This window comes from Mauremys reevesii, linkage group 24, assembly GCF_016161935.1.
Source record: "Mauremys reevesii isolate NIE-2019 linkage group 24, ASM1616193v1, whole genome shotgun sequence".
In the NCBI taxonomy this organism is placed as follows: Eukaryota; Metazoa; Chordata; order Testudines; family Geoemydidae; genus Mauremys; species Mauremys reevesii.
Window position 1 is genome coordinate 9,867,046 of NC_052646.1, and position 27,473 is coordinate 9,894,518.

Here is a 27,473-nt window from a genome sequence, read left to right on the forward strand (position 1 = left end):
CCTGGACCCCACGGTGCCAGGTGCTGCACAGCCACTGAACAGAGAGATGGTCCCTGCCTTGAGCCATGCACAGTCTGTGTCTAGGGCAAGAGATGACAGGTAGGTACAGACCTGAGGGGGAGCGCAGGGAAGCAATGAGACAGAACTGGTCAGTGTGAGGGGCAGCAATCTCTGCTCACGAGCAGCCTGAGGGTTGGTGAGGTTTCTGCAGGAATCAGGGCAAAGCGGAGGAGCGAGGATGATGAAGGGGCTGTGCGGATGCTCAGGGAGATTCTCCTCCTCCCCTCAAGCTGGGGGATGCACCGAGGGGCTTGTTTGAAAATGGAGCAAGTGGATGCTGGAGGCTGGCAGCACGGGCTGATCAGAAGTGGGAGTCCACACGTGGGTGGCATGTAACTCCTTCATTTGGGGAGGCTGAGCGCACCGAGACCGTGGCCAGGCCTCAGGCCCACCCCCATTCAGCCTCCTCCCCCAGACGCCCCACCCATGCTCCGCCTTTGGCCCCATTTGGCCCCTTTCCCAAGGCTCCCGCCTGCCACTTGTGCCTCTTCCCTGCCACCCATTGCTTGCGCCTCTTTTCTCCATCCCCCGGCCCACCGCCTGCTGCTCGCAGCCATACCCCAGGTCCCCCCTCCTGGCCAGCTGGTTACTCACCACTCGCATGTGCCTCCTCACCGGCTGCCATGAGGCTCCCATGTGGGTGGAGCAGGGACAGGAAGAGGCGGCGCCTCGGGGGAAGAGGACGAGTGGGACCAGGGCCTCGGGGCAGAACGTGGCCGGAGCCACGGCCGGGGAACCCACCCTTTCGGCAGCAGCACATTCCACAGGCAGCAGGCAGGCTGTTTGGGGAGGCTTAGCCTCCCCTGGCCACTGACACCCACTGCCTATGAGACCACATCTCAACAGTGTGTGGGAGATAACAGGCAGGTGGCTGTGAAGGGCCTTGGAAGGGAAGATGAGCAACTTTCTGCTGGCTGACCCCAGCCCCTCCACGAGATACCCAGGAACAAAAAGATGGTCTCAGGTTCCCATGACAGAGCCTCTCTGGGCCAGTGTCTGACCTCAGAGCTGGCTCCACCCAGCACTTCTATCGCTTTCACTAGTTCCATTTAGAAACGGATGCAATTTAATGTATGCAGACCCTTGGTGTGGATGCAGTTACCCCATTATAAACACCTTCTATCAGCAGAGTTTTTCTGAGTAATAAACCACACTGGAAAAACAAGGAGTACGGTGGCACCTTAAAGACTAACCGATTTATTTGGGCATAAGCTTTTGTGGGTAAAACAACCTCACTTCTTCAGATGCATGGAGCAAAAGTTACAAGCAGCTTCAGACAGCTCTGTCCGTCTCCACACCGGGGGCACAGAGATTTAACTCGATCAATTTCTAAACTGATAGAGTTAAATCGATACAAAAACTGAGAGTTGCCCAGTGGTCAGTTAGTGAAATCACCCCTGTTCACGCTGGTGTCACTGAGATCCCAGCCTGTCCTAGTACATTCTTCTACACACAATACTCCTAGATAGATCGACAGACTAGAGAGAGGTAATTGAAACAAAAGCAGTTTGTTTTGTGAAAAAATTAACATTTTTTGAAGGAAAGTTGTCCGCATGATCCCCGGATCTCTAATGGATTTTCACCCCAAGGCTGGTCAGGTTTGGATCTCAGGTATAAATCCAGAACAAGTCCATGGACTCCAATGCGGTCACTCTGGATTTACACAAGAGTAACTGAGATCTAGATCTGGCTTCTCTTGTTGCATTTGTTCAGGGCAGTTGCTGAAAGTTATAAATTATACGTTGAAACGGTATTTGTTATGAACAGCTCAACCCCCAGCCAGCTCTGACATTCAGTGGTGTATGATAAAGGTGTAGTTCTACAGGACAGCCACCTGGTGGCAGGACAAACTTAGACATATCTCCACGAATTCTGCAACATGTGGAGCTGCACAAGAACCAAAATTCCAGTTTCACAGGAAATTCTGAGCTTTCAGAATTGAGGTTTGTTCCAGAACAAGGTGAACTGGTCAATTCCAGTGTTTGTCTGTGAGCCAAATTTTTCAAAAAAGGAAAAATTCATTTTGGCTCAATTGAAACATTTCATTTCTATAAAATCAAATTGTTACGTTTCCGTTTTGAATTTTCTATTTGAGATATAATAATGTATACCATAATAAAATACATTTCTAAACAAAATGTCATTTCAAAGCAAAATAATCCATGAGGACTTTACCACTCTGTTTTGATTTACTCGTACAATAAGGATAACAACATTTCATTATTCTTGCATCTAAGATCTGAGTGAATTTTAACTCAAAACAGCCACAATTGATCACCTTGGTAATGTATCTATTGATCACCCTAGGTGTGGCCTCCCTCGGAGACAGCTCAGGAGGAACCTCTGCCCATCCCTTAGGCTGCAGAGGTAGGGTAGCCACTCCCACCCCACCGGAAGCCAAGGGGCAGGACAGGAAGCAGAAATACAAAAGGCGGGCCCTGCAGGTCAGTTGGGCTGGAGCGGCCGAGGGAGACACTTATTCCCTGTTGCCAGAGTGGGACATCAAGGAGGAGCTCCTGGGGCTGCCAGCTGAAGACTGGCCAGAGCTCCCAGGGCTGCTGGCCGACTGAGGTGCTGATGTGCAGCTGGGGCTACTGCTGACCACCGATCCCAGGAAGATGGAGGACACCTACAGCAAGGAGGTAGGAAGGAGCTAGGGAAACTGGACAACAGTCTGGCTGGGCCTTGGCTGATACTAGGTCAGTGTGTTACAGGGGAATCCCCGCTGACCCACCCTGGCACTGCTAGGGCCCTGGGCTGGGACCCGATGGAGTAGGTGGACCCGAGTCCCCCTACCCTCTGCCACCCTACCGCTGTGGTAGCAGCCCCCTGAATCAAGCGGACTGAGCTTTAAAGACTGCTAATTCTCCATTAATTGATTGCAGGGCAAAGGGCTCGACAGCGAGGAGGCGTGGCCTCCCACAGAGACAGCCCAGGAGGGGTGGCCATGCAGGCTCATAATCACCTTGACAAGGTAGGTCTGTCTAGGGGTGGCCAAACCACTGCTTGTGAGCTACAAGTCACCCCAGCGTCAGCATGCTGAGAGGTCACGGCATGTTCGTTTCCATGGCAGTACTAGCGTCTCCATGCCCTACCCCTGTCTTAGCCGTGAGGGTGGATCTGGTTGTCCTTGATAGAAAAATAATGACCAAGCTAGGATTCATTCTGTGCTGCTTCCCAGGCTCCAGCTCCTCTAGACTTTCTGCCCTCCTGTCTCTGGCTCTGCTGCACTCTCCCCTTCCTGGACTCTCCCTTGGCTTTCTGCCTTCCGGAATCTGATCCCTGCTGGGCCTTCTCCTTTCTGGGGTTTGTTTTCCAGGGCTCATTTCTTCAGCTCTGCTCTCTGCTGGGCTCTCTGGTGCTAAAGAGATCCCTCACCATGACGACGGCGGAATCACTGAGACTGATCATGACCTCATTGTGTGGATGATCTTCTGAAAGAGCCCAGCATTTCCTGGCCACCATGAGGGCTGTGGAACTATCCATGTGGTCGTTGGCTCAACGCATACAGCTGGGCACATGCTATATATTTGGGCTGCAGCTGTGGGGAGTCTTGAAATGATTCCTTTGTTTGCGAGCCTCAGGCTCAACCTCAACAAGTCAAATATAGTTCCCTCTTAGTCAGCGCAGTGCATGGGGGCATGTGGCGGGGCAAAGACTCACTGGCGCGGCACCTCCTGCAGGTCGTCCAGGGAATTAGCTCTTCCAGCCCACAGCGCCCTCTGCAGGCCGGTGTCTCGCCTGCTGCTCGCCCCTGTGTCTCTCCCGGACCCCGGTGTCCTTCTATGTCAGGGTTCTGCCCCTGCAGTAACCCACAATCTGGGTGTCCGCACCCAGGGGAACCCCCAACCCTCTATCCCCACCTTGTCTCAGTGGCTACTGCCAGTCATCATCTAGCCCCCGCTCCCTGGGGCAGACTTCAGTCTATAAACCCCTCATCATCGGCAGCTGCCTCTGCCTGTCTCTGGGATGCCCCTCTGCAGCCCCAGTACCCCTTCGTGGGCCCTTAACTTGGCCTGCAGCCCAGGGTTTTGATAGGCTGGAGCTCCCCAGCTCCCTCTGCCCTTCTTCAGCACTGCTCCACCCTAGGTACCCTCCTCAGGCAGCCAGGTCCTTCTCTCTCAAAGAAGCTAGAGAGAGTATGTCTCAGTCTCTGGCCCCCAGCCCTCTTATAGAGCCAGCTGTGTCCTGATTGGGGCGTGGCCTCCACCTGTGGCTGCTTCCCCCAATCAGCCTCGCTTTTCCCCTGCCCCAGCCCTCTCCCAGGGCTCTTTTAAGCCCTTCAGGGCAGGAGCGGGGTGACCACCCCGCTACAGGGCAGTTCTTGATTCAAAGGCAGAGAAAGCCATCCAGCCCTCTACAACCAGGCCCGCAGATACCACAGGACATGCTCTGAGAGAACGTCCGGCATAGACACCTTAACACACTGAAAACTGCCTTCACCAAACAAGGACACTCCACCAGCAAAGTCGATCTCATCATGGAATGAGCCACCCAGCTACCTCGAGAGAACCTGCTTCAATACAGAAAACTGCCCCAATGACTACACGCCCCGGGTTGTCACCTACAACCCTACTCTGCAACTTATATGGCGTACCATCAAACAGTTACAACCTGTCCTTGATGGGGAGCACATCCTGAAAGAAATCATTTCCATCCCCCTTCTGCCTTTAAAGTATTCCCAACTTTGCCAAACTCGTCATCAGATGCAAACTCCCCACAGACCAAGACCTGCAACTCAAAGCAGCACCAGCCCCTGCTCAAACAACAGATGCAAAACCTGTAGACACATCTCCACTGCTACGATTATCAACACCTCCCATTTGACTGCTCACCCACCTTCTGTGAGGTGTAGTGGAATTCATAGCACACATTTATAAGCAGTTTTCTCTGGACACAAATACATCGATTCAGAATCACAGTCTATATACATATCTCATAATAATTATTGAATTTAGAACATTATATGCTTTCATAAAAGACCTTATGTGATGCTGTATGGAATATGTGAGACACTTTGTATTATTATTAATACCAATATTATTAAATTGCAATGCATTGGGCCAGATATGCCGTGTAAGATGTCAGTGGAACTGTGTGATTTGCCAAGTATGATAGGCTTGTTTTTATGTTTGTATCTCCTTTGCATTGTGAGTTATAGATATGCCGGGTATATCTGTATTTCAAAACTTGTGCTGTGTTTCTGGGTGACACCCCCGGACAGATTGGTGTCATCACTGCCTAACCTGTTTGATGGCCCATCATGGGTCATCAGCTGTACAAAGAACCCATTGGAAGAAGCAGGGGCTACACCTTAGAGTCAGCAGGACTTGTAGGGACATGCCTGTGCACAGGGGACTCCGAGGCTTTTCCATGCCATGTGCTGTGAGTTGGTGTTTGGGACACAGGAAGTACAAGCCACGTGGCAATGGATATAAAAAGGCGGCTGCATCATCTCCATTTTGTCTTCAATCCCGATTCTCACCTCTGGACTCACTTCTCTGCAAAATGAAGCGCCGAACAAAGGACTGAATGACCCATCCAAGTTTTGGATGATTCCAGAGGGGCTTTCAAGCCAGCAAACTCACCAATACATCTGATAGATGGATGTTGACGTCTCTGTATGTATGCGACTGCTTTACTATTGAACAACTCCCTTCCTGTTCTTTCTTTTTTCTTTATAATCAACCTTTAGCTCTAGGTACTAAAGGACTGGCTGGCAGCGTGGTATTTTGGGTAAGATCCAAACTAACATTGACCTGGTAATGTGACTGGCCCCGTGGGTCATAAGAACATAAGAAAGGCCGTACCGGGTCAGACCAAAGGTCCATCTAGCCCAGTATCTGTCTACCGACAGTGGCCAATGCCAGGTGCCCCTGAGGGAGTGAACCTAACAGGCAATGATCAAGTGATCTCTCTCCTGCCATCCATCTCCATCCTCTGACGAACAGAAGCTAGGGACACCATTCTTACCCATCCTGGCTAATAGCCATTTATGGACTTAGCCACCATGAATTTATCCAGTCCCCTTTTAAACATTGTTATAGTCCTAGCCTTCACAACCTCCTCAGGTAAGGAGTTCCACAAGTTGACTGTGAAGAAGAACTTCCTTTTATTTGTTTTAAACCTGCTGCCTATTAATTTCATTTGGTGACCCCTAGTTCTTGTATTATGGGAATAAGTAAATAACTTTTCCTTATCCACTTTCTCAACATCACTCATGATTTTATATACCTCTATCATGTCCCCCCTTAGTCTTCTCTTTTCCAAACTGAAGAGTCCTAGCCTCTTTAATCTTTCCTCATATGGGACCCTCTCTAAACCCCTAATCATTTTAGTTGCTCTTTTCTGAACCTTTTCTAGTGCTAGAATATCTTTTTTGAGGTGAGGAGACCACATCTGTACACAGTATTCGAGATGTGGGCGTACCATGGATTTATATAAGGGCAATAATATATTCTCAGTCTTATCCCCTTTTTAATGATTCCTAACATCCTGTTTGCTTTTTTGACCGCCTCTGCACACTGCGTGGACATCTTCAGAGAACTATCCATGATAACTCCAAGATCTTTTTCCTGACTCGTTGTAGCTAAATTAGCCCCCATCATGTTGTATGTATAGTTGGGGTTATTTTTTCCAATGTGCATTACTTTACATTTATCCACATTAAATTTCATTTGCCATTTTGTTGCCCAATCACTTAGTTTTGGACACTCTTGCACTTAAGTTGGCAGTGTTTGTGCTCCTTTCTATTTGCCTCACTAGGATTTGACTTCCACTTTTTAAAGGAAGTCTTTTTATCTCTCACTGCTTCTTTTACATGGTTGATAAGCCACGGTGGCTCTTTTTTAGTTCTTTTACTGTTTTTCTTAATTTGGGGTATACATTGAAGTTGGGCCTCTATTATGGTGTCTTTAAGTTCTTCACAATCTGCTTTGGTCTTAACTATCTTGAGTAGTTTAGTATCATCTGCAAACTTTGCCACCTCACTGTTTACCCCTTTCTCCAGATCATTTATGAATAAATTGAATAGGATTGGTCCTAGGACTGACCCTTGGGGAACACCACTAGTTACCCCTCTCCATTCTGAGAATTTACCATTAATTCCTACCCTTTGTTCCCTGTCCTTTAACCAGTTCTCAATCCATGAAAGGACCTTTCCTTTTATCCCATGACAGCTTAATTTACGTAAGAGCCTTTGGTGAGGGACCTTGTCAAAGGCTTTCTGGAAATCTAAGTACACTATGTCCACGGATCCCCCTTATCCACATGTTTGTTGACCCTTCAAAGAACTCTAATAGATTAGTAAGACACGATTTCTTTACAGAAACCATGTTGACTATTGCTCAAGAGTTTATGTTTTTCTATGTGTCTGACAATTTTATTCTTTACTATTGTTTCAACTTATTTGCCCACCGACGTTAGACTTACCAGTCTGTGATTGCGGGATCACCTAGAGCCCTTTTTAAATATTGGCGTTACATTAGCTAACTTCCAGTCATTGGTACGATTTAAAGGACAGGTTACAAACCTTAGGTAATAGTTCCACATTTGAGTTCTTTCAGAACTCTTGGGTGAATGCCATCTGGTCAGTGACTTGTTAATGTTGAGTTTATCAATTAATTCCAAAACCTCCTCTAGTGATACTTCAATCTGTGACAGTTCCTCAGATTTGTCACCTACAAAGCCAGCTCAGGTTTGGGAATCTCCTAACATCCTCAGCCATGAAGACTGAAGCAAAGAATCCATTTAGTTTCTCCGCAATGACTTTATCATCTTTAAGCGCTCCTTTGTATTTTCATCACTGGTTGTTTAGCAGGCTTCCTGCTTCTGATGTATAAAAACATTTTGTTATTACCTTTGGAGTTTCTTCAAACTCCTCTTTGGCTTTTCTTATTACACTCTTGCACTTAAGTTGGCAGTGTTTGTGCTCCTTTCTATTTGCCTCACTAGGATTTGACTTCCACTTTTTAAAGGAAGTCTTTTATCTCTCACTGCTTCTTTTACATGGTTGTTAAGCCACGGTGGCTCTTTTAGTTCTTTTACTGTTTTTCTTAATTTGGGGTATACATTGAAGTTGGGCCTCTATTATGGTGTCTTTAAAGAAGGCCCACGCAACTTGCAGGATTTCACTTTAGTCACTGTACCTTTTAACTTTTGTCTAACTAACCTCATTTTTGTATAGTTACAGCGTTGGGCAGTTGAGATGTTCTTCCCACCACAGGGATGTTGAATGCTATTGTAATATGGTCACTATTTCCAAGCGGTCCTGCTATAGTTACCTCTTGGACCAGCTCCTGCGCTCCACTCAGGATTAAATCTAGAGTCGCCTCTCCTTGTGGGTTCCCAGCTGCTCCATGAAGCAGTCATTTAAAGTATCGAGAAATTTTATCTCTGCATTTTGTCCTGAAGTGAAATGTTCCCAGTCAATATGGGGATAATTGAAATCCCCCACTATTATTGGGTTCTTAATTTTGATAGCCTCTCTAATTTCCCTTAGCATTTCATCATCACTATTACTGTCCTGGTCAGGTGGTCGATAATAGATCCCTACTGTTATATTTTTACTAGAGCATGAAATTTCTATCCATAGAGACTCTATGGAACCTGTGGATTCGCTTAGAAGAAGAACATTTTGTATAGTGAGCAGAGGTTTTAAATAACTTCTCCCTGTGCTGGACCTCTGTGCTGATAGGAAGCTAGAGACCTGGAATGCAATAAAGGGGGCTGGGTGATTTCTTTTTCAGCTTCTTGATAACCAGTGGCGGGCGGAGGATCAGGTGCACAGTGTGTGATTGTTGGTGAATGTAACTACAGTGTTACCCACCAGTTTTGGGAGTATCTGAGCTCCTTTTTGCAGCCTTCCCTGACCTTGGCATTTTCAGTGAGGGCTGCCCCAGGCACCTCGGGTCACATTTTACTAGGTCTGTTTTTATAATCTAGTAACAGTGTATACAATCCGAGGGATTTAACTGCTTATTTTGGAAGTTTAATCCTTCTTTTGTCTTCTTGGAGTGTCTGGACCCTGGTTGCCACAGGGGAATCTTCAGGGAATTTAGCTGCCACAATGAAATAAGCTTCTACTGAGCACGTGTGAAGTGCAGTTTTCCCAAAGGCTTATACTCTGGCCAACCTTGGGCTGGTTTTCACCAGGCTGGCAAAAGGCACATCCCTGACCCAAAGACCATCACAACTCCCAGCTCCACGCCATGGTGGCTAGAGCAGTGCAGATAGAATGTTGTCAGAATGGCACCATGTGGGGAAAACAATGTTCTTGGTCTCACAAACCACTGAACCATTTGGCTGAAAATCTGCCACAAGGCAGACAGCCGGCATGGAAAACTCCAGCCCAAAGGGTTGAAGTCTGGCAAAGTTAGATGGAGCTGAAAACAGAGACTTGTCCTGGGCAGTATGAGGCACTAATAATTTGGTGTGCAACCAGCCCCACCTGTAGCAAGGGGAGGGAGCATAGCCTAGTGGATGGAGCATTGGACTGGGGCTCAGGAGACCTACAGTCTATTCCTGGCTCTGTCAGCGGATTGCTGGACGACCTTGGGAAAGTTACATCTGTGACAGATGCAGAGCTACGAAGACAGGGAACATTCAAAGACTTATGTATCAACTCTATCAGTGGGATCTGTATCGTTAGGGGCTGGCTAGTGATGATATTCCTGGCTCCATGGATGAAAGAAGAGCTGTTTTCTCAAGGAAAGAAAGACAACAGGTGGGTAATTAACACAAATCTCCAACACAGACACAATGTCAGTAATAAGGCTTGTGAAGATTGACCCACTGGGAAATATCATTGACTCGTCTGACCTGGGTCAAGAGGCGTAAGAAAAAAAAAAGTAACGCTACTGTATAAAAGTTCAGCCTGATCAAAGGAGGGTCCAAGAACTGACCTGCACTGGTGACCAGACAACCTGTGGTGGGATCTGAAGTACTTAAAAACCTGCCAGAGTCACCCTGGGGGTGGTGGTGAGCACCTGCTGAGCTAGACCTCGGATACACTGTTTATTAGTTTCAGAGACGTTTGCTCGGAAATGCTTTTGTTGTGAATAAACGGGACTTGGCTTTCTGAGAGCTGCCTGGTCACTGCCTAACCCAGCCACGGTCCGGCAGAGAACAGGGCTGCAGATGCTGAACTGACCTCACCTCTGCTGAGCTGATCGTTGTGAATTCCAGCCCAGGCCCTGCTCTGGACGGAGGGGATTGCAGAATCCAGTCCTGAGAAGAGTGACAGCTGAAGGCCTGACATCAAGGTGGGAGTCCCTCAGGGAGACGTGAGGGGGAGAGATGCAGCTAACTCAGGAGCCGTGACAACTTCATCACCTCCTGGGCCTTATTCCCCACATCTGTAACGTTGGGATATTTGCGCCACCCGCCTTGGTAAAGTGCTTTGAGATCTAGGGATCCAGAGAGCTAGCTACGGGCTAGGTGTTCGTAATGAGAGCAGTGCCTGATCCTGACTGGTGCTGAGAACCTCTCAGCCCTCTCTGGGTCATGAGGGGAGTGTAAATCACACCGAGACCCCAGCGCACTTCACTTTCTTTATTTGCATCACAGATGTCCACAGCTGAGGCCATAATTCTCCTCCCAGGGAGTAGCTGTGTCTGGAGCGATGCAGAGTCCTTCACTGGGTTGCGCCAGCCTTTCCGAACTCAGCGGTAGAACAGCAGCACTGCGGATTCAATCATCTCCTTGGATACGCTCCATCCCTGATGGGTTCCGTACCCATTCCAGGCATAGGCAGGGAAATCACTGCACTGAGCCGGAGTCGCTTCTGGGAAGAACCCTCCTCCACCTATGCAGTACTGGGGAGAGAACAGAGGAATTGCCAGATGGGAGCACAGCAGGGGCCCATCTAGCCACTCTCCTGTCTCCAGGCCAGTGCCAGCTGCTTCAGAGGAAGACACAAGAAACCCTGCAATGGCCCGTTGGCAAATAATCTGCCCACAAAATAAGTTACCTCCTGACACCCCCCATCAGAGGTCAGCTAATGCCCTGAAGCATGAGAGTTTAAATCCCTTCCTAACTCTTGGGACCAAAGTCTCCATTGCCCTAACTCTTGTGCAGTCCCTTACCCTGGTGCAATGGGTCCCCAGATGCCAGCATTTGCCACTCCCTTTGCACTGGTGTGAACGTCTGCACAAGGGGCAAGGCCAGTTTAGGCCATTGAGTGGTGGTGGTGTTTATTGTTTGCATTGCAGTGCCGCTTCAGAGCCCCAGGCCTGGGCAGGCCCTCGGGTGCTGGGTGCTGTACAGAACAGAAATACAGCCCCTGCCCCAAGGAGCTCACAGTTCAACCCTCACCAGAAAGTTTGGGAAAAACCTGTACTGGGAAGGTTGGCAGGGGCCAGAATGCTTGATGCAGGAATCCCTGTGGGAGGTTCTCTGGCACGTGCCATGCAGGAAGTCTGACTACAAGATCCATCATACTGGCCCTTCTGGCCTTTGCATCTGTGGATCTGTGAAGGCACCAGAGAAGGGGCTGCTGGGGAAGTGGCTGCATTGGTGCAGTATCTGCCACCTATGTCTCACACCCTGGAACAGAAATCGAATCTTGACCTGGGGAGGCAATGTGGCCTAGTGGATACAGCACTAGACTGGGACTCTGGCGATCTGGCTTTTATTCCTGGCTGTTCCATTCCATGCCTCAGTTTCCCCTTCTATAAAATGGGGATGATGATATTGACTCCTCTGTGCAGCATTTAAGATTTGATGAAAAAAAGCCATACCAGAGCTAGGGATTATTATGACAAATGCGATCGCGCATAGCCCCATGGCCCTCTCTGGGTCAGGAGCAGACCGTGAGTGGGTCTGATTCACTCCCAACTTACCCGTGGCAAAAGCTTGGGCTGCAGGCCCCCTGCTGGCAGAAATGACACCTTGAAAGACTTCCCAGTGGTGCAACGTGCCCCCAGCAGCCAACAGCCCCTGTGAGCTGTTCCCCCCAACATGGTCCCTCAAAGAAAAGATGTAACATCCATCCCTCTTGGCCTATCCGGGGGGATGATTGCCTCTGCGGGCGCAGCTGTCCCTGCTGGCACAGGGGATACAAACTGAACCTACCCTGTGCCAGTGCAGAGCTAAAAGAGTCCTTGTGCAGCCGGCCAGCTCTGACAGTGACACTAGGCAGCCCCAAGGCTGATCAGCTGGTCTTTGTTCCACAGCTAACCCCCACCCTGGCCAGATACTCACAGTCTCGGTGTTACAGCCAGTCACTTTCACCCCAGAACACAGAGCCATGGCCGCCTTCTCAGCATTAAACACGCGGAACTGGATGTAGCCAGGAACAATTTCAGCTGGTGACAGAAAAGGGCAGGTCAGGGCCATTGTTTGCCATGGAGAGGTGGAGAGAAGGGCCAGAGCTCTGATCCCAACTGGTCCTGTTGAACTGGGAATGACCAGGGACTAAGGATCAGGCACTCCAGTCCCACAAATGATCAGGAACTGTGAGGCTCAGCCGGGCTGTTCACAGATCTGTCACTGTCACGGCATCTTTACATTCCCAAGAGCTGGTTTGTGTTCAGTTGTCTTGTATCATGTTAAAGGGGGGAACACACACCGTGCTCTCTCCTGGGGATTTTCCATTTGCTCTCTCTTGTTTCATCATTTTCCCTTTCTCTAAATGAATGATGCTTTTATTAATAACCAACTAAGTTATCAACTGGCACTAAATTATTAACTTATTTGCTGTGAGAATAATAAATATATCTATAAACTAAATAGTTCCCCTGTCATGCTGTTTAAACATGACTAGTACAATAGTAAATGAAACAATGACTTCACACTCCTGTGGCTCTTTTGGGTAATGCTGATCGCTAATTTGGCTCCTGGACCACTGAGGTTTGAGTCTCACTGCTCTAAAATGAAGGTTGTTCAGACTGAAACGACAGGCCCAGGGCTTAAATTCAGAGGGAGCTGTCCGGAGCGGAGCTCTGGTAAATGTTTTCTAACCTCCTGGAGTTTTTATAGCATGTTGGGGGCAGAGACACTGGGGGGCTGCGGGAAATACTCTATGAGAATTTAGTGCAGGTGGAGAGGCAGAACCTGCACGCTCACTGCAGACTTACATTGGCTGTTTGGAGCGTAATAGCCGGCGGTTTGCTGGGCATCGCCATAGTCGTAGATGACGGGCACGGCAGGGCCATTGTTGGTCTTGCAGACGCCGGCGCCGTATTTCACTGGGTATTTCTGGGAGCCACAAACGCAGCGAGAATCCAGTGTTAGTTTGTCCCTGTGACAGGGCAGCTCCAGCACAGACAAGGCAGCTTCACTGACACATGCTCGGTGGGTGATTTGTTCAGTCAGTGCCGCCTCCCACACAGGGCAGCCCTGGGGCACAGCAGTGATCCCAGCAGTGGGCAGGGAAATCTGGCATGTCAAGGTGCCATTTGGAGTGGATTTATCACAGACTGTTTGGGGCAGGGGCTGTTGTTCTGTTCTGGGTCCATGCAGCACCTAGCACCATGGAGCCCTGGTCTGGTGGTGGGGTGTCCGCTAGGGGCTGGCACAATGTGGGCAGTAAATGATAATAGGTGAGAATCAGCATGTGTCCAGCACCATTGCCCGCTGCCCTGGCACTCAGGAAATACCCCTGCTAGGACACTGGACCTCAAAGCTGGGTTCAAGGGTGGGTAAAGGGCTTGGCCTAGCACTAAAGCACCTGTGTCCAATGGCCCCCGTCTCCAGGGCGTGAGGTGGGGTCAGTCTCCGTGGCCCGTTCAGCCTCTCTGCTGAGTCTGCCAGCACATCAGTGCCAAGCAGGTGGCTGGTTTGGGACGTGAACACCAGCAAGTGGCTCAGACCAGCCAGCTCCCCGCACACCAAGGTCATGGTCAGATTCCAATGCGCCGAGGGGAAGGCTCCTTCCCCCATTATCAGCCTCTGGCCCCCCAGCATGGAGCATTTGTAGCATGTTGAGGATTTGCCCAACTCAGTTCCTCCATATACACTGAGGCCAGCAGAGCCACCCGGTCCCTCCTGCACACACCCCTCTAAAGCCCCCAGCTCCGTGCCGTCACCTGGAAGAGTTTGAAGAGGTTCCCCCCCTCCAAGGACAGGAAGCCGGTCTCGGTGTGGTACCTCAGGATGGACCTGGTCTTCCATTCCTTCAGGGGCGTCTTGTTGGTTACGTGCCACACGGACAGGTCCTGGGCTTGCAGATCGTAATAACCAGGGTTCTGAAAAGCAAGGGCCCAGATGAAACTTCTTAACCACATCCCTGGTACTTACCCAGCAACCCCCATCCCCAGGGCATCTGGGCACCTCCCCAGCTGTGGCTCATGCCCCAGAAGGCAGAGAAGCACCATCCCCATTGTGGGGGGGGGGGAATGGAGGCACAGAGACTAGGTGACTTTCCGTAGGTCACACAGGGGGCCTGTGGCAGGGCAGGGCAGGGAAGCCAGGGCTGCCTAGCCCTACGCCAGTGCCTTCACCACTGGACCATCCCCCCCATATAACCTCCATGCCCATGTGCATTGAACCACATTCTAACGCACCCTCTCTCCCAGCAGGTGGCTATTGGCCATGGAGAAGGGAACCCCACCTTGTAGTCGTCACTGGTGGAGCCCACCGCGGAGCCGAAGATGTTGTAATTGGCCCAGTTGCCGTCTCCCTCTGGGTAGTTGGCGTTGCTCCCCTGCTGGCTGGTCCAGCGATCGCCATTGGTGCACTTGCCATAGATGTTGTTCTCGTGCACGCTGGCCACCAGGGTCCAGCCGCCCCCCTTGGTGGTCATGTCGCAGAAGGTCTGGTAGGTCTCGCCGTTCTCGGTGCGCAGGGTGTAAATCCCATCTGCAGGGGGCGGGGTGGGAAGGGGGGAGCACCGAGCTGGTCAGCCAGGGCCGGGGAAAGGGGCAGGTCCCTCTCGGAGCCAGCCATTAAATGGGAAACGCTCAGGTGAGGAGCTGCTAGTGCCCTGCAGCAGGGCGCAAACCCAGAGTCACTGGAGCAGGACCTGCCCCTGCATCCGGGAGCAGAGCGGCCCGATTCCCAGGGACACTAAAGCCCCCTTGGCAGCGGGAAGTGAGTGCAAATTACAGAGACTCCAAAAGGACGGGGCCTGAGCCTTTCCACACACAAGCTGTAGCACTTTAATGATACCGGTGTGGTTACAGCGCTACGACTTGTGGACACAACTGAGACTGGCTTTGTTTGTATGGTCACCCCCAAAGGATTATCCGGACGTGCTGGAATTATGAGTAAAATGTGTTGAAACCAGATAGACAAGGGGATAAGGGAAGATCTTTTACTGGAGCAACATCTGTTGGTGAGAGAGAGAGAAGTGTTTGAGCCGCACCGAGCTCTTCTGTGAAAGCCTGGCTCGAAAGCGCGTCCCTCTCACCAACAGACGTTGGTCTGGTAATAGCTATTACCTCCCCCACCTGGTCTCTGTATTATCCTGGGACTGACACAGCAACAGCTACACGGCATTTAAACCAGTTGTCAGGAGAGTTGATCCACAGGTTTTCTCCAGACAAAGGAAAGGGGCCGACACCTCAAACCCAGAGGTGCTGGAACTAAGGGTGCTGGGGGTGCGGCAGCACCCTCTGGCTTGAAGTGGTTTCCATCCTATACGGGGTTTACAGCTTGGTTCAGTGGCTCTCAGCACCCCCATTATACAAATTGTTCCAGCAAACCCTGCTCAAACCAGAGGTGGCCAAATTCAGTGGGTGAGTCATCTGTATGGGAGGCAGCAGGAAGAGCTTGTTTGCCCTGTAGAAATCACCTGCGGGGTGAAGACAGACCAGCATCCACCCCAGCAGGAACAGGAACGCTGGCCGGATCCATTTCAAAGGTTTATTGGGCTATAAAGCGAGGGGAGTGAACCCCTAAGCTCAGGGCCGCCCAGAGGGGGGGGCAAGAGGGGCAATTTGCCCCAGGCCCCGAGCCCCACAGGGGCCCCCACCAGAGTTTTTCGGGGCCCCTGGAGCGGGGTCCTTCACTCGCTCTGGGGGGCCCGGCAAACTCTTGCAGGGCCAGGCGCAGGAGCTTCTTCTGCTCCCGGTCTTCGCTGGCGGCGGGTCTTTCAGCTCCGGGGAGGAAGGACCCCCCCCCCGCGAATTACCGCCGAAGACGGAGCGGGACCCGCCGCCGAGTTCAGCCCGGTCTTCGGTGGCAATTTGGCGGGGACCCGCCGCAGAAGTGCCCGAAGATCACCGAGCTGCGCCGGCGGCAGGTCCCGGCGGGGCCCCGCCGTGGGTCTTCGGGGCTCTTCGGCGGCGGGTCCCGGAACGGAAGGGCCCCCCCGCCGCCGAAGACCCCGGGCCCCCGGAATCCTCTGGGCGGCCCTGCCTAAGTTTCCTTCGCCTCAGGAGACAAGGAAAAGCAGAACCTGGGACTCTGTGGGGATCCTGATAAGAACTAACCAGCCACTGCTGGGAAAGGAAGTTTGGTCGGGAAATGCCTGGAACAAACCTTGTGAAGTTACGTCTTTGCCGTTAGACAGCGTCGTTTTACTTTTGTTTGTTGGGAGCCCTTTGTCTGGAGCCCGTCTACTGGAACTCACTTCAAGCCTCCCTCGCTTTACTCAATAAACTGGTTTGACTGTTTCTCTAACCCGAGCCCGTGCTTTGACTGAACTGAGGGGCTTGTTAGCTCCGGTCAAGATAACAAGCTGTTGTTCCTGTCCTGTGCAGTGCTAGGGGCTGCGTGCTGCAGAGAGACGTCTCCGTGGAGCTTGGGGGCTGGAGTTCATGGAGTTACCGGCTAGGTGAGGTTTAGGCTGGGAGGGCCCTGAGGAGTTTGCTGGCAAGGCAGACAGACTGGAGCAGGAGGGAGCTTTCCGCTGCTGCGTGCCCCCCACTTGCTGGGGCTGGCAGGGCTAGCAGAGTGTCTCACAGTGCTGGGTATCGACAGCAGCTTGTCACAGCCAGCCCTGGTAGTGCAGTTTCCCCACCATGCCCACGGGCAGGCAGGTGCCCCTGCTCCCAGCATAGAGATGCTTGGGTGCATCTAAACCGACTGGACCCAGCTGTGGCCTTTACACTGGGTCTGGAGCAGGCACCCAACAGAGGCAAAGCAGCTTCTGGCAGGTCCAGGGATGCTTCCTCCGCACTCACCTCCAGCTCCGGCCCGGGTGGATTTAATTTCCTTGCAGCTGCGGGGCAGGCTCTGGTAGCTCTGGCCGCTCTGGCCGCTCTGGCCACTCTGGGAGGAGGACGTGTCTTTCCAGTTCTCCAGCAGGTCACGGATGGCGAGTTTCAGTTCAGCAACACCCACGCTCTCGGCTGCACAGGGTTTGGCTAGGGGTTAGTTAGGAGTTTTCTCTGTTACCATGTATGGGGCCAGAATGGCAGAGCCCACCGTTCTGCTGCCTTGCCAACTCACGAGATCAAAATCATGAGTTAGACCTCCCAAAATCAGGATGTTTTGCCCCAAAATCATGATTTTGGGTTTTTATTGAACGTCTATATTGTGTTTTTTCAGTCTGCCTTTGATAGCTGAATTCCCACTGCCCCTCCCCATGGCTGTGTGACGTTTAGTATTTCCTGCTCTCCCAAATGTATCGGGGAAGGGGATTTTATCCCCTCTACAGGAGCTCTCGCCCCCCACATGCCCTTCGCTTGCTTAGCAATTAACGCTACACCCCAACCCCCAAATCAATCCTGTTCCCAGGATCAGATCTGCCCCCCATCTTTCTCTTGCATCAATTCTGTCTGTCCCGCAGCCCTCAAATCAGGTCAGCCCCCCTACCAGGGCTGCGCCAAGCCACTGTCCAGCCCTGCCCCAGCTCCACATCCATCCTGTCCCTATCCAGCCCCCAGCTCCACATTTGCCCAGCTCCCCCAAGCATCCCATCAGTTCTGCTCCTCCTACAGCGCCTAGGATTTGTCACTCCTCCCAGGCTTAGGGGGCTGCAGCGGCACCCCCATCCCCTCCTGCCTTCCCAGGTCGGGTGTTGCAGGGGTGAGGGGGAGGAGCAGAGGAACCGTCCTGTCCCTGTTGCTCACAGGAGGGGAGGGGAACGTGGAGCTGCACTGAGCTGCTGTGCTCTTTAGCCCCCTCCTGTGAGAAGGGGAGCAGAGGGGGAGAGGCTCTGCCAGCTTCTTGAAGGCTGATCTCCAAGGGGGCGGCTGGACCATCTCATGTCGCAGCGAGTGGAGCTTGTGCCCCGGCTGACATGCTGTCACTCATGACAAATCATGAGAGCTGGTGACACTTTGTCATCATGGCACCCAGTGGAGATCCCAAGCCCTGGGGGCAGGGAAGGGGCATAACTCTGTGATGGGGCAGAGCAGAGGTGTCTAGGTAGAAATGCTCTGGGTGGGACCCACACAGGGACTTTAAAGTGGAACTGATGCATTTTAAATATAAACCTTTAAACCCTGTTCCACATCCTTAAATCAGCAGTAGAAGAGCTTTACAGATTTTAGAATCAGACATAGCGGCTAGGTTGCACAACTGGCTGGAGTGTCAGTGGCTGGAGACTCAGGGCTTTTGAAAATCAGGTCACTTATTTAGGAGTCTTTTGGGGCCAAGATTTTCAGACTGATTTTGGATGCCCAACTCAAGACACCTGAGACTCCTCCACAGTGTCTCAAGATTGACACCCAAAAATTACTCGTCACTTTTGAAACTCAGCTTCAGAGTCAAACTTTGTGAACTTGGACAGTCAGTTCTTTGGGACTGGTGTCATCTTCCTGTTCTGGGTTTGTACAGCGCCTGGCACGACAGGGGCCTGGTCCAGGTGCCTCACTTGTGTATCAGCAGAGCCTCCCCTGTAGCAACCCGCCCTGCTCTCCCCCTGCATGTATCACAGCCCTGACTCCAGAGGCAGGGTCAGAGTTTGGCAGAATTAGTTCCCAGAAGAGGAAAATGAAACAGCCACTTACCGCAAGGGGTCGCCCTGGTCACTGAGATGAGGAGCAGCAGGAGAGCGAGTTGCTTCATTGTTGACTTTGCAGCAGGAGAAACAGTAAATCAGCTGGTTAATAGCCAGGTTGGGGTAGTTAGTGTCACAGAGCACAGGAGGTGGGGTGGGATGGGGAGTGGCTCCTCCCCAAACCTCCTGCTCCCAGCGCTGCCAGGGCTCTCTGCATAACCTGCCCATGGCACTAACACCCTGCAGCCCTTGAGTTCAGCGGGGGTTTGTGGGAGTGGGGATGGCCTTGCAGTGACATCCTTAGAGCAGTTTTCATCTTCAGAGCCCACTGAGGTGAGCCGGGCTGGGAGGGGAGCACCAGGGACCATGGTGCCTTCACATGGAACCGGGAGGAATCCAAGTAGCATCATGTGCCCAGAACAAGCCCTCCCCCTGCACTCCCTCTGCTAACTGAGCCTCCCATCACCCCTTAGGGTGGCCAGGTCTCATTATACCCATTTTGATGATGGGGAAAATGAGGCAGAGAGGGCTTGACCTGAAGCCCATTGAAGTCAATGGAATGCCTCACACTGGCTCCAGTTGGTGCTGGGATCAGGTCCAGGGAAGAGAAGTGAGGGGATCAATACCCAAGTCCCATCTCAGACCTTTTTCTAGGATTCTCTCTCCTTGCTTTGCAGCAGAACTGACGCCAACACATTTCACTCATGCCCTGGCATCTTCCCTCCCACTGCAGGGCCACAGCTTCACAAGCCCAGCCAAAGGGCCCTGGAGCACAGCTACCAGGGCTAGCGGCAGGCAGAGGGGGCTTGTCAAGGCTCAGATTCAGGAGAGCTGGGTTCAAGTCCCCCCCTCTGTCACTCACTCCTCAGGCAGGTGATGGGCTCTCCCTGGGCTCAGCTCCCCAGCTGTAAAACAGGGTTGAGAACCATCCCTACTTCACTGGGTGCTCTGATGATAAGTGCATTGAGGCTTGTGTGTGCTGGGCAGCCAGATAGAATCATGTTGCTGCTGTGTAATAATAATGCCTAGTGCTGTTCATGAATGGATCTCAGAGCAGCTCAATACCATTATCCTCATTTTACAGATATAGAGAAACCAATGTAGCCTTGGGCTTTTTAAAGCTACTATTTGTCGTGTTGACATATCACAACTACTGCTACATGACATCACTGAGGAATGTACTAAGGGGAAGGGCCGGGACTCACCTGGTTCCCAGTTCCAGTGTCACTGAGGTGTCTCACTGCAAATTTCAGCATCAGAAGCTTCTGACCAGAGGGACAGAGCTCTGATGCGCCAGTTGCAGATCTAACCTTTTATAGGGAGTGGAGCCACCCAATAAAAGCAAACACAACTTACAAACAATAGAACTCTCCAGACACCCCACCCAGGTTTCCAGCGAAAACGTTAAACAGGGTCAAATCTAGTTCATGTCCCAAGTATCTGAATTTATTGTTCTTCAAAACAACTGCTGCCAGTCCAGCCCGGAAACTCCATGTTGATGCAAAAGCATATGGCAGGCCTGACGTTACTGCATTATCACTAATTATTTGTATGCTGCGGCTGAGTATTGATTCAGGTAATGGAGTTGAATGGTCCTGATGAAGCCAAGAAGGACGCTGGAGCTCTGTAGATCCTCCAATGATATAATAACGAGGCAGTTTAAAGCAGGAACTTTGCTATTTAGGTTTCATTGAAACAGCGTCTGTGCCCTTTGTCACGGATCCATGGGTCTGGTGCTTTTGATTAATTCTGGACCGGTCCCTGGGAGGACCCCTTCAGTGCCCCAGACCCGGTTTAGGGTCACACTCTCACTAGGGTAAGCCTCTTGGCTTCACCACCTCCTTAGACCGAACCTCGGAGCCTTAAGCACTCCACTTTGCACCATGAGCTCGCTTCAGCCAGTCCACCTGAGTTGGACACCTGAGAGAGACTTGAACACCCAAAGGGAGCAATGCACCCCCACCTTCACCATGTGCAGTATGGTGGCCAGGTGCCTGGTTTTCGACAGGAATGTCCGGTTCAAAAAGGGGCCCTGACAGTGTCTGGTCAGATCTACAGACCGGACACCCAAAGTTCGGTTACTGTAGGCAGGGGAGGTGGGGAGGCCATCATCCGCGCCAGCCCCTATTCAGCTGGGACCACCTCTTACTAGCATCAGGTGGCTGCAGCTCCCAGCCCTGGCTCCACAAGTGAGTCTGTCCCACCTGGGAAGAGGGAAGGAGAGGCAACGGGAGAGGGGAAAAGCAGTGGGCAAAGGGGAGAGCGGGGCAGAGGAGAGAACAGGGGCGGGGCCTTGCGGAAAGAGGTGGGATGGGGGAGGTTCCAGCACACCTGCTGGAGCGTCCGGTTTTAAAATATTACAAAATTGGCAACTCTAATGTGCAGTAACTCTCAGCCAGTGTGGTAAAGGCAGCAGGTTTATGAGAGTCTAGAACACAGCATGGAAAGTCCTTGGTTAGCCCAGAGAACAGGAAGTTACAGCCTGGTCCATCTGGGTCAGTCCCAGAGAGCAGAGCCCTCTGACCCCTCTTTAGTCCCAGTGCAGGAGCGTCTCTTGCAACCATTTCTGACTTTTGTGCCTCATTGCTTGTACTCACTTAAACTCTGTCTCTTTGCACTTAATGAGCTTGTTTTACTGTTTTCTCTAATCCGGTGTGTTTAAACTGAAGTGTCTGGGTACCTATTTAAGATAATAAACTGGCATATTATTCCTTTAAAGGAATATATTTGTACTGCCCAGGAGAGGGGCTGCGCAGTATAGGACATAATTTCTGGGGGAAGATCCAGGACTGGGAGTGTATTGGGGTCACTCTGTAATATGAAGCAGGCTGGAGAGAGTCAGGGTGTAGCTGGCAGGCAGCAGTCACATACAGACACTTGGAGGGTGGCTTGCATGCTGGAGGCTGTTTGTGAGAGGACCAGTTTGAGCTGTTACAGCAAGGCACTGAAGGCACCCAAGGTTGCAGGGCAGAGGTGATAGAGTCCCCCACTAGTCTGGATTGTGCTCCAGTATGTCATACCCACTCGGGATTTTATAGAGCAAGGGGACACAGAGAGGTCTCTTAACTGGCCTCCAGAGTCTCAGTTTGCGTTTGACAGAAAAGTCAGCCTCCAGCTGTTCTGGTTGTTGAGAAAACCTTGAAAAGGTGGCCAAGGGTAACCAGGGCAGAGACATTTGCCTGGGTCTGCAGAGAGCCTGAAACAGTAACTGAGGCAAGAACTGCCCATGTGTTTCAATGGGAGCTAATTCAGGTCATGCCAGCCTTTAAAACCATTTCATTAAAGCATGTAAGGAAGGAGAGGGAGTGCATGAAGATCTACTGGAGAATTATCCAAAGAATGGAGTATGTTCCCCTAGGACAATGTAGGATTTAAGTGCGGGCCTTTAACAGCATGTGCTGGGGACTGCAGGGATGGGAGGGGCCATGAATTGTGGTGTTGTTCCGAACGGGAGATCAGGTTTCAAACATCTGCAGCTTTGCCAACACCAGGCCCTGGCATTAAAGAATCAAGAGTCAGGCCCTAAAGAGCATCAGATTTTTTACAAAAACAAAAAAAGTTGGATTTTTTCTTTGCCTTCTGGATTCAGAGCCTTTGGGTCACAGTCAGGTCACCTTTTCCAACTTCTCTCTACAACCACGAGGGCAAGAAACTGCCTTGTTTTAAAAATGAGAGCTGAGATTCTCACCTGATCCTTTGACTCTAGGAACCAGGGCTTCCAGAAACAAAAACAACAAATACATTGTAAGACTCATGATAATATCGCAACAGCTGGCAAGACTGTGTCTGGGAAATGCTGCCTGGGTGCTTAGGAACATCAGTAGCAATCTGTCATGCATTCTGCCTAGGCCGCTGTAGTGAGGTGGTCTGGCTCCCCACCACCCCAGAGGGGGACGAACCTCTCTGGACACCAAAGTGGGCGGAGCCAGCAAACCCTGCGCCAGCCCCTCAGAGGTCAGGGCGCAGGACAGGAAGTATAAAAGCCCGATCCCAGAGCTCACTTGGCTCTCAGCCACCGGAGCGACCAGATGCTTGTGGCGTAGCTCTGGGTGGGGAGACCATGGAGTTTGGTGGCCGACCCAAGGACTGGCCAGACCTGCCAACGCCTTATGCTAGCCCAAGCCCAGAGATGCTGCCAAGCCTACAGCTCGCTCATTACCCCGAGGAACTCCCAGGCCTACTGTATGCCAGTTATCCCGAGGAGCTGCCAAGTCTACCGCTCGCCAGCTATCCTGAGGAGCCCATGGTGTGTGACCCCATGGAGGATGCCGTCCGAACCCAGGTACCTCTAGAGGGAGAGATAGGAAGTAACCCGGTGGCAGCCGACCCTAGTCTGGCTGCAACACTGTCAGAGCCCATGTCAGTGTGTTGCGGCCAGGATCCCCACTGACTAAGCAGCGGGTCTTCTGCCACTGCTAGGGCCCCGGGCTGGGACGCAGTGGAGTGGGAGGGCCTGCGTCCCCCCTGCCACCCACCTCGTGAGTGGCAGTCTCCCCCTCTCCCAGGCCTGCAAAGGCTTGGGCCTACTGTTGTTGCTCAGCCCTGCATGAGGGCCTGAGCCCCTGACCTAGGGCCCGGGCTTGCTACTAATTGTGCTGTTGTTGCCCCGCCCTGACCCAGGGCCTGGGCTTACGGTGTTTGTTCCAGTACCGCAGGGGCTGCCGAGGAAGACCCCGTGGCCAGACTAATTCCCTCAAATATCAACTGTGTGTAGGGAGGCGGTGTGGCTCCCCGCTGCCCCGGAGGGGGTCGAGCCTCGGAAAACCCTTGTACAATCCTATAATTAGGTGTGTCATTCCTACACAAACTGCTGTAATGGAGCACACCAATACTATGGCCCTGGGTGCCATTATAAAATCCTAGACCAGGAGACAGCTGACTCTCCGGACAGTGACAGCCTCTCGGCTCCAAGCTCACTCTGTCTTTTCAAACATTCTTCCTCCTCTCAAATCCTGGCTCTGCTCTGACCTGACCCATATTTACATCTGCCGCTGGAAGCGATTCCTAGATTCCAAGGCCAGAAGGGACCACTGTGATCATCTACTCTGACTTCCTGGATCACCCAGGCCACAGAACTTCCCTGAATTAATTCCTGTTTGAACCAGAGCAGATCTTCTAGAAAAATATCCAGTCTTCATTTAAAAATTGCCAGTGAGGAGGAATCCACCACAACCCTTGGTAAATTGTTCCAGTGGCTAGATACCCTCACTCTTAAAATTGTGCTCCTTCTTTTCAGCCTGATGTTGTCTAGCTTCAACTTCCAGCCACTGGACCTTGTTATACCTTTGCTTACCAGAATGAATAGCCTATCCTCAAAGTTTTGTTCCACATGTAGGTACTCATAGACTGTGAGCAAGTCACCCCCTAACTTTCTCTTTCACATAAATAGATTCCGCTCTTTCAGTCTCTCACTATAAGGCAGGTTTTCCAATCTTTTAATCATTCTCGTGACTCTTCTTTGAACCCCAAAAAGAAAATATATCTGAAACTTAGGCTTTTACTAATTTTAAAAGAGCAATTCTAAAAACTAAGCACCCAAAATAGCTTTCTTGGGGGTTCAGCTTAAAGGTTAAAAGCAAACAAAAGCATCTGGGATTAGCACAGAGGAATCCACTAGCCATAAGAAATAAACAGAAATACCTAATTGCGTCTTTCTAAACATTCCTGATCTACTTACACATTTGGGGGTTCCAAATAAGTAGTTCTAGGTATGATCTATGATTATAGCTGCTCCCTGTTCCCCTCTTTCCTGGAGAACAACAGAGACAACAAAGGGGAAGTTGTTTTCCCCCATTTTAAAAAGTTCTAGCCTTCCCATTGGCTCTTCTGGTCAGGTGCCCCCTCCATTTCCTTTACCTGGGGGCCTTTTTAACCCTTTACAGTTAAAGCAAGAAGAGAACAGCCACCAAGAGGGACTTTATAGCTAACTGGCTGGCTAAGTGTCCATAAAAGGGAGCTACCCCACCCACTTCATTTATCACAACCTCCATCAGTATGCAGCAGAACCCTGAACTGCTTTTATCTAAAGGTCCCACCAGATCCAGATCCTCTCAAACGGCAATTCCACCACCACGAGGGGGATCAGGGGTGCCTTGGATATTCCTTTAAGGCCAGGACATTGCCATTCTGGACAAGAGGCACAGAAATTGCTCACTTCTTTGTGAACGCTGGGCTAGAAAAACCTAAGGGCTACTAGCTGTAGAATCTTCTCCAGCCCCACGTGTCAGGCCCAGGGCTCCTGAGTGCACCAGATACAGCAGGTCTCGTTGGAACATCACCAGAACTTCTGCGGCACAAGCAGTTGTTGGATCACCTCCTGGGTCTGTGGATCCTTGGTCACAAAGTATAGGCAGTTACTGTGGACCTCAAAGGGGGATCTTTGGGGTGCTCGTTGGTTAGTAACCAACTGTTGGTCACTTGCGACTCAAGGTTGGGTCTTCCCTTTCCTCCCTCATGAAGTCACTGTCAACCATCAGTGACTCATGCTCAGCTTCCTCTGGCACTCCCACCTCTATGGAGCAAGGCCCAGACTCTTCCATCTGGTCAGGGGGTTCCTTCTTCCACCATTTGTCTTCTCTTTTGCTCAGGAACTTCCTCACTTGTGGTCTTAGGTTTCTTTCCAATGGCAGCTGGTTCCCTCACTCCTGCATGACCTCCCTGAACCACCGACAGTCACAACCTAAGACCACGGGGTATGCCAGCTTCTCAGCCACGCGGACCCAGCATGTCTCCTTGTGATGGCCCACCTCTAGCTTTATCTTATCTCTACGTTATTTGTCTCTTCTTATCTAGTTCATACTAAATACTTCCCTGAGTGTTTTCCATCTGATTTTAGTTGGCTCAAACTTTCTGTCTTCTTGGCCTCCTGACTTATCTGATTTAACACAAACATTCTGTTTTCCACCAAATAATTTATTTCCTTCCCTAATCTTATCTTCCAAATATTTGGCCTCCCTCTGTGTGTTAATTACTCATGTCAGGCCAGGCCTTAGTTACATTCTCCTGCTTCCTTCTTTTCATATCAGCATTTGTTTCCTTTGCAACATAGCAAAGGAAAGCAGTGGATGTGATATATCTTGACTTTAGCAACGCTTTTGATATGGTCTCCCACAGTATTCTTGCCAGCAAGTTAAAAAAGTATGGATTGGATGAATGGACTATAAGGTGGATAGAAAGCTGGCTAGATTGTCGGGCTCAATGGGTAGTGATCAACGGCTCGATGTCTACTTGGCAGCCAGTAACAAGCAGAGTGCCCCAGGTTTCGGTCCTGGGGCTGGTTTTGTTCATCATCTTTATTAATGATCTGGATGATGGGATGAATTGCACCCTCAGCAAAGTTCGCAGATGACACTAAGCTTTGGGGAGAGGACCTAACCACATCAGCCACACCATCAGGTGCTTGTTCACCTGCACATCTACCAATATGATATGTGCCAGCAATGCCCCTCTGCCATGTACATTGGCCAAATCGGACAGTGTCTACACAAAAGAATAAATGGACCCAAATCTGACATCAAGAATTATAACATTCAAAAACCAGTAGGAGAACACTTCAATCTCCCTGGACACTCAATAACAGTCTTAAAAGTGGCAATTCTTCAACAACAAAAATTCAAAAACAGACTCCAAGGAGAAACTGCAGAACTGGAATTAATTTGTAAACTGGACACCATCAAATTAGACCTGAATAAAGACTGGGAGGTGGATGGGTCACTACAAAAATTAATTCTCCCCTGCTGATACTCACACCTTCTTGTCAATTGTTTGAAATGGGCCACCTTTTTTACATTGGTCTCATTAAAACTACAAAAGTGATTTCCACCCCTTCTTGTCAACTGTTCAGAATAGCCCACTTCCATCTTAATCGAATTGGCTCGTTAGCACTGACCCCCCACTTGGTAAGGCAACTCCTATCTTTTCATATGCTGTGTGTTTTATACTGTATGTTCCACTCCATGCATCTGATGAAGTGGGGTTTAGCCCATAAAAGCTTATGCCCAAATAAATTGGTTAGTGTCTAAGGTGCCACAAGGACTCCTTGTTGTTTTTGCTGGTGGAGTGTCCTTGTTTGGTGAAGGCGGTTTTAAGTGCATTAAGGTGTCTATGCTGGACGTTCTCTCAGAGCATGTCCTGTGGTATCTGAGTGCCTGGCTGTAGAAAGCTGGATGGCTTTCTCTGCCTTCCAGTCGAGAATTGCCCTTTTGAATTGTGCTGACTGAGAGGGAACTAGATTTGACTTCTTGAGGGTGAGCCTGAGGCCCACGACAAAGTAATCATTTAAAGACTCCTCACCACAGCTGCCAGCCCAAACCCCTGATGGAGCATGTCCCCAGCTGTCTGAGTTGAGCCAACAACCACTTGGATAGTTCCACCACTCTCATGGTGGCCAGGAAATGCTGGGCTCTTTCAGAGGATCATCCACATAAATGTTGAGGTCACAATCAGTCTCAGTGATTTCAACACCACCATGGTGACGGATCTCTTTAGCATCAGAGAGCCCAGCAGAGAGCAGAGCCGAAGGAAGGAGCCCTGAAAAACAAACCCCAGCAGGGATTGGATTCCAGAAAGCCAAGGGAGAGTCCAG

The 27,473-nt window shown here is 50.8% G+C and overlaps 1 protein-coding gene and 1 long non-coding RNA gene across 5 annotated transcripts; one reads left to right on the forward strand and one right to left on the reverse strand.

Annotated features, from left to right (window-relative positions):
- Positions 1-14,702, forward strand: LOC120389987. Its single transcript, XR_005591005.1, has 4 exons — positions 1-99; positions 2,368-2,702; positions 2,946-3,034; positions 14,577-14,702. It is a non-coding gene; the product is annotated as an uncharacterized LOC120389987 (long non-coding RNA).
- Positions 10,603-27,309, reverse strand: LOC120389986 (intelectin-like protein). 4 transcript variants are annotated; one of them, XM_039512168.1, is made up of 8 exons: positions 27,182-27,309; positions 18,900-18,963; positions 17,127-17,294; positions 14,612-14,859; positions 14,088-14,246; positions 13,137-13,257; positions 12,262-12,365; positions 10,603-10,874 (listed from the first exon to the last, which is right to left on the reverse strand). In XM_039512168.1, exons 1-8 carry the CDS (start codon positions 27,212-27,214, stop codon positions 10,722-10,724), a joined length of 1,050 nt encoding a protein of 349 aa, XP_039368102.1. In that variant the 5' UTR covers positions 27,215-27,309; the 3' UTR covers positions 10,603-10,721. The 4 variants fall into 4 exon arrangements, with proteins under 4 accessions (XP_039368102.1, XP_039368101.1, XP_039368100.1 ...); XM_039512167.1 differs by having other exon boundaries at positions 17,127-17,309; XM_039512166.1 differs by lacking the exon at positions 27,182-27,309 and adding an exon at positions 20,095-20,159.
- Between the last annotated feature and the right edge of the window lie 164 nt (positions 27,310-27,473).

Bases quoted from the DNA above. Each gene is read 5' to 3' on its own strand.
- LOC120389986 (XM_039512165.1), bottom strand. From the start codon at position 20,145: ATGCTGAAATTTGCAGTGAGACACCTCAGTGACACTGGAACTGGGAAC. The intron at 14,247-14,611 runs GTGGGGTTCCCT...CTTGCTTTTCAG, and splicing joins CCACCAGTGACGACTACAAG to AACCCTGGTTATTACGATCT. The intron at 13,258-14,087 runs GTGACGGCACGG...TGTGGCTCCCAG, and splicing joins ACCTCTTCAAACTCTTCCAG to AAATACCCAGTGAAATACGG.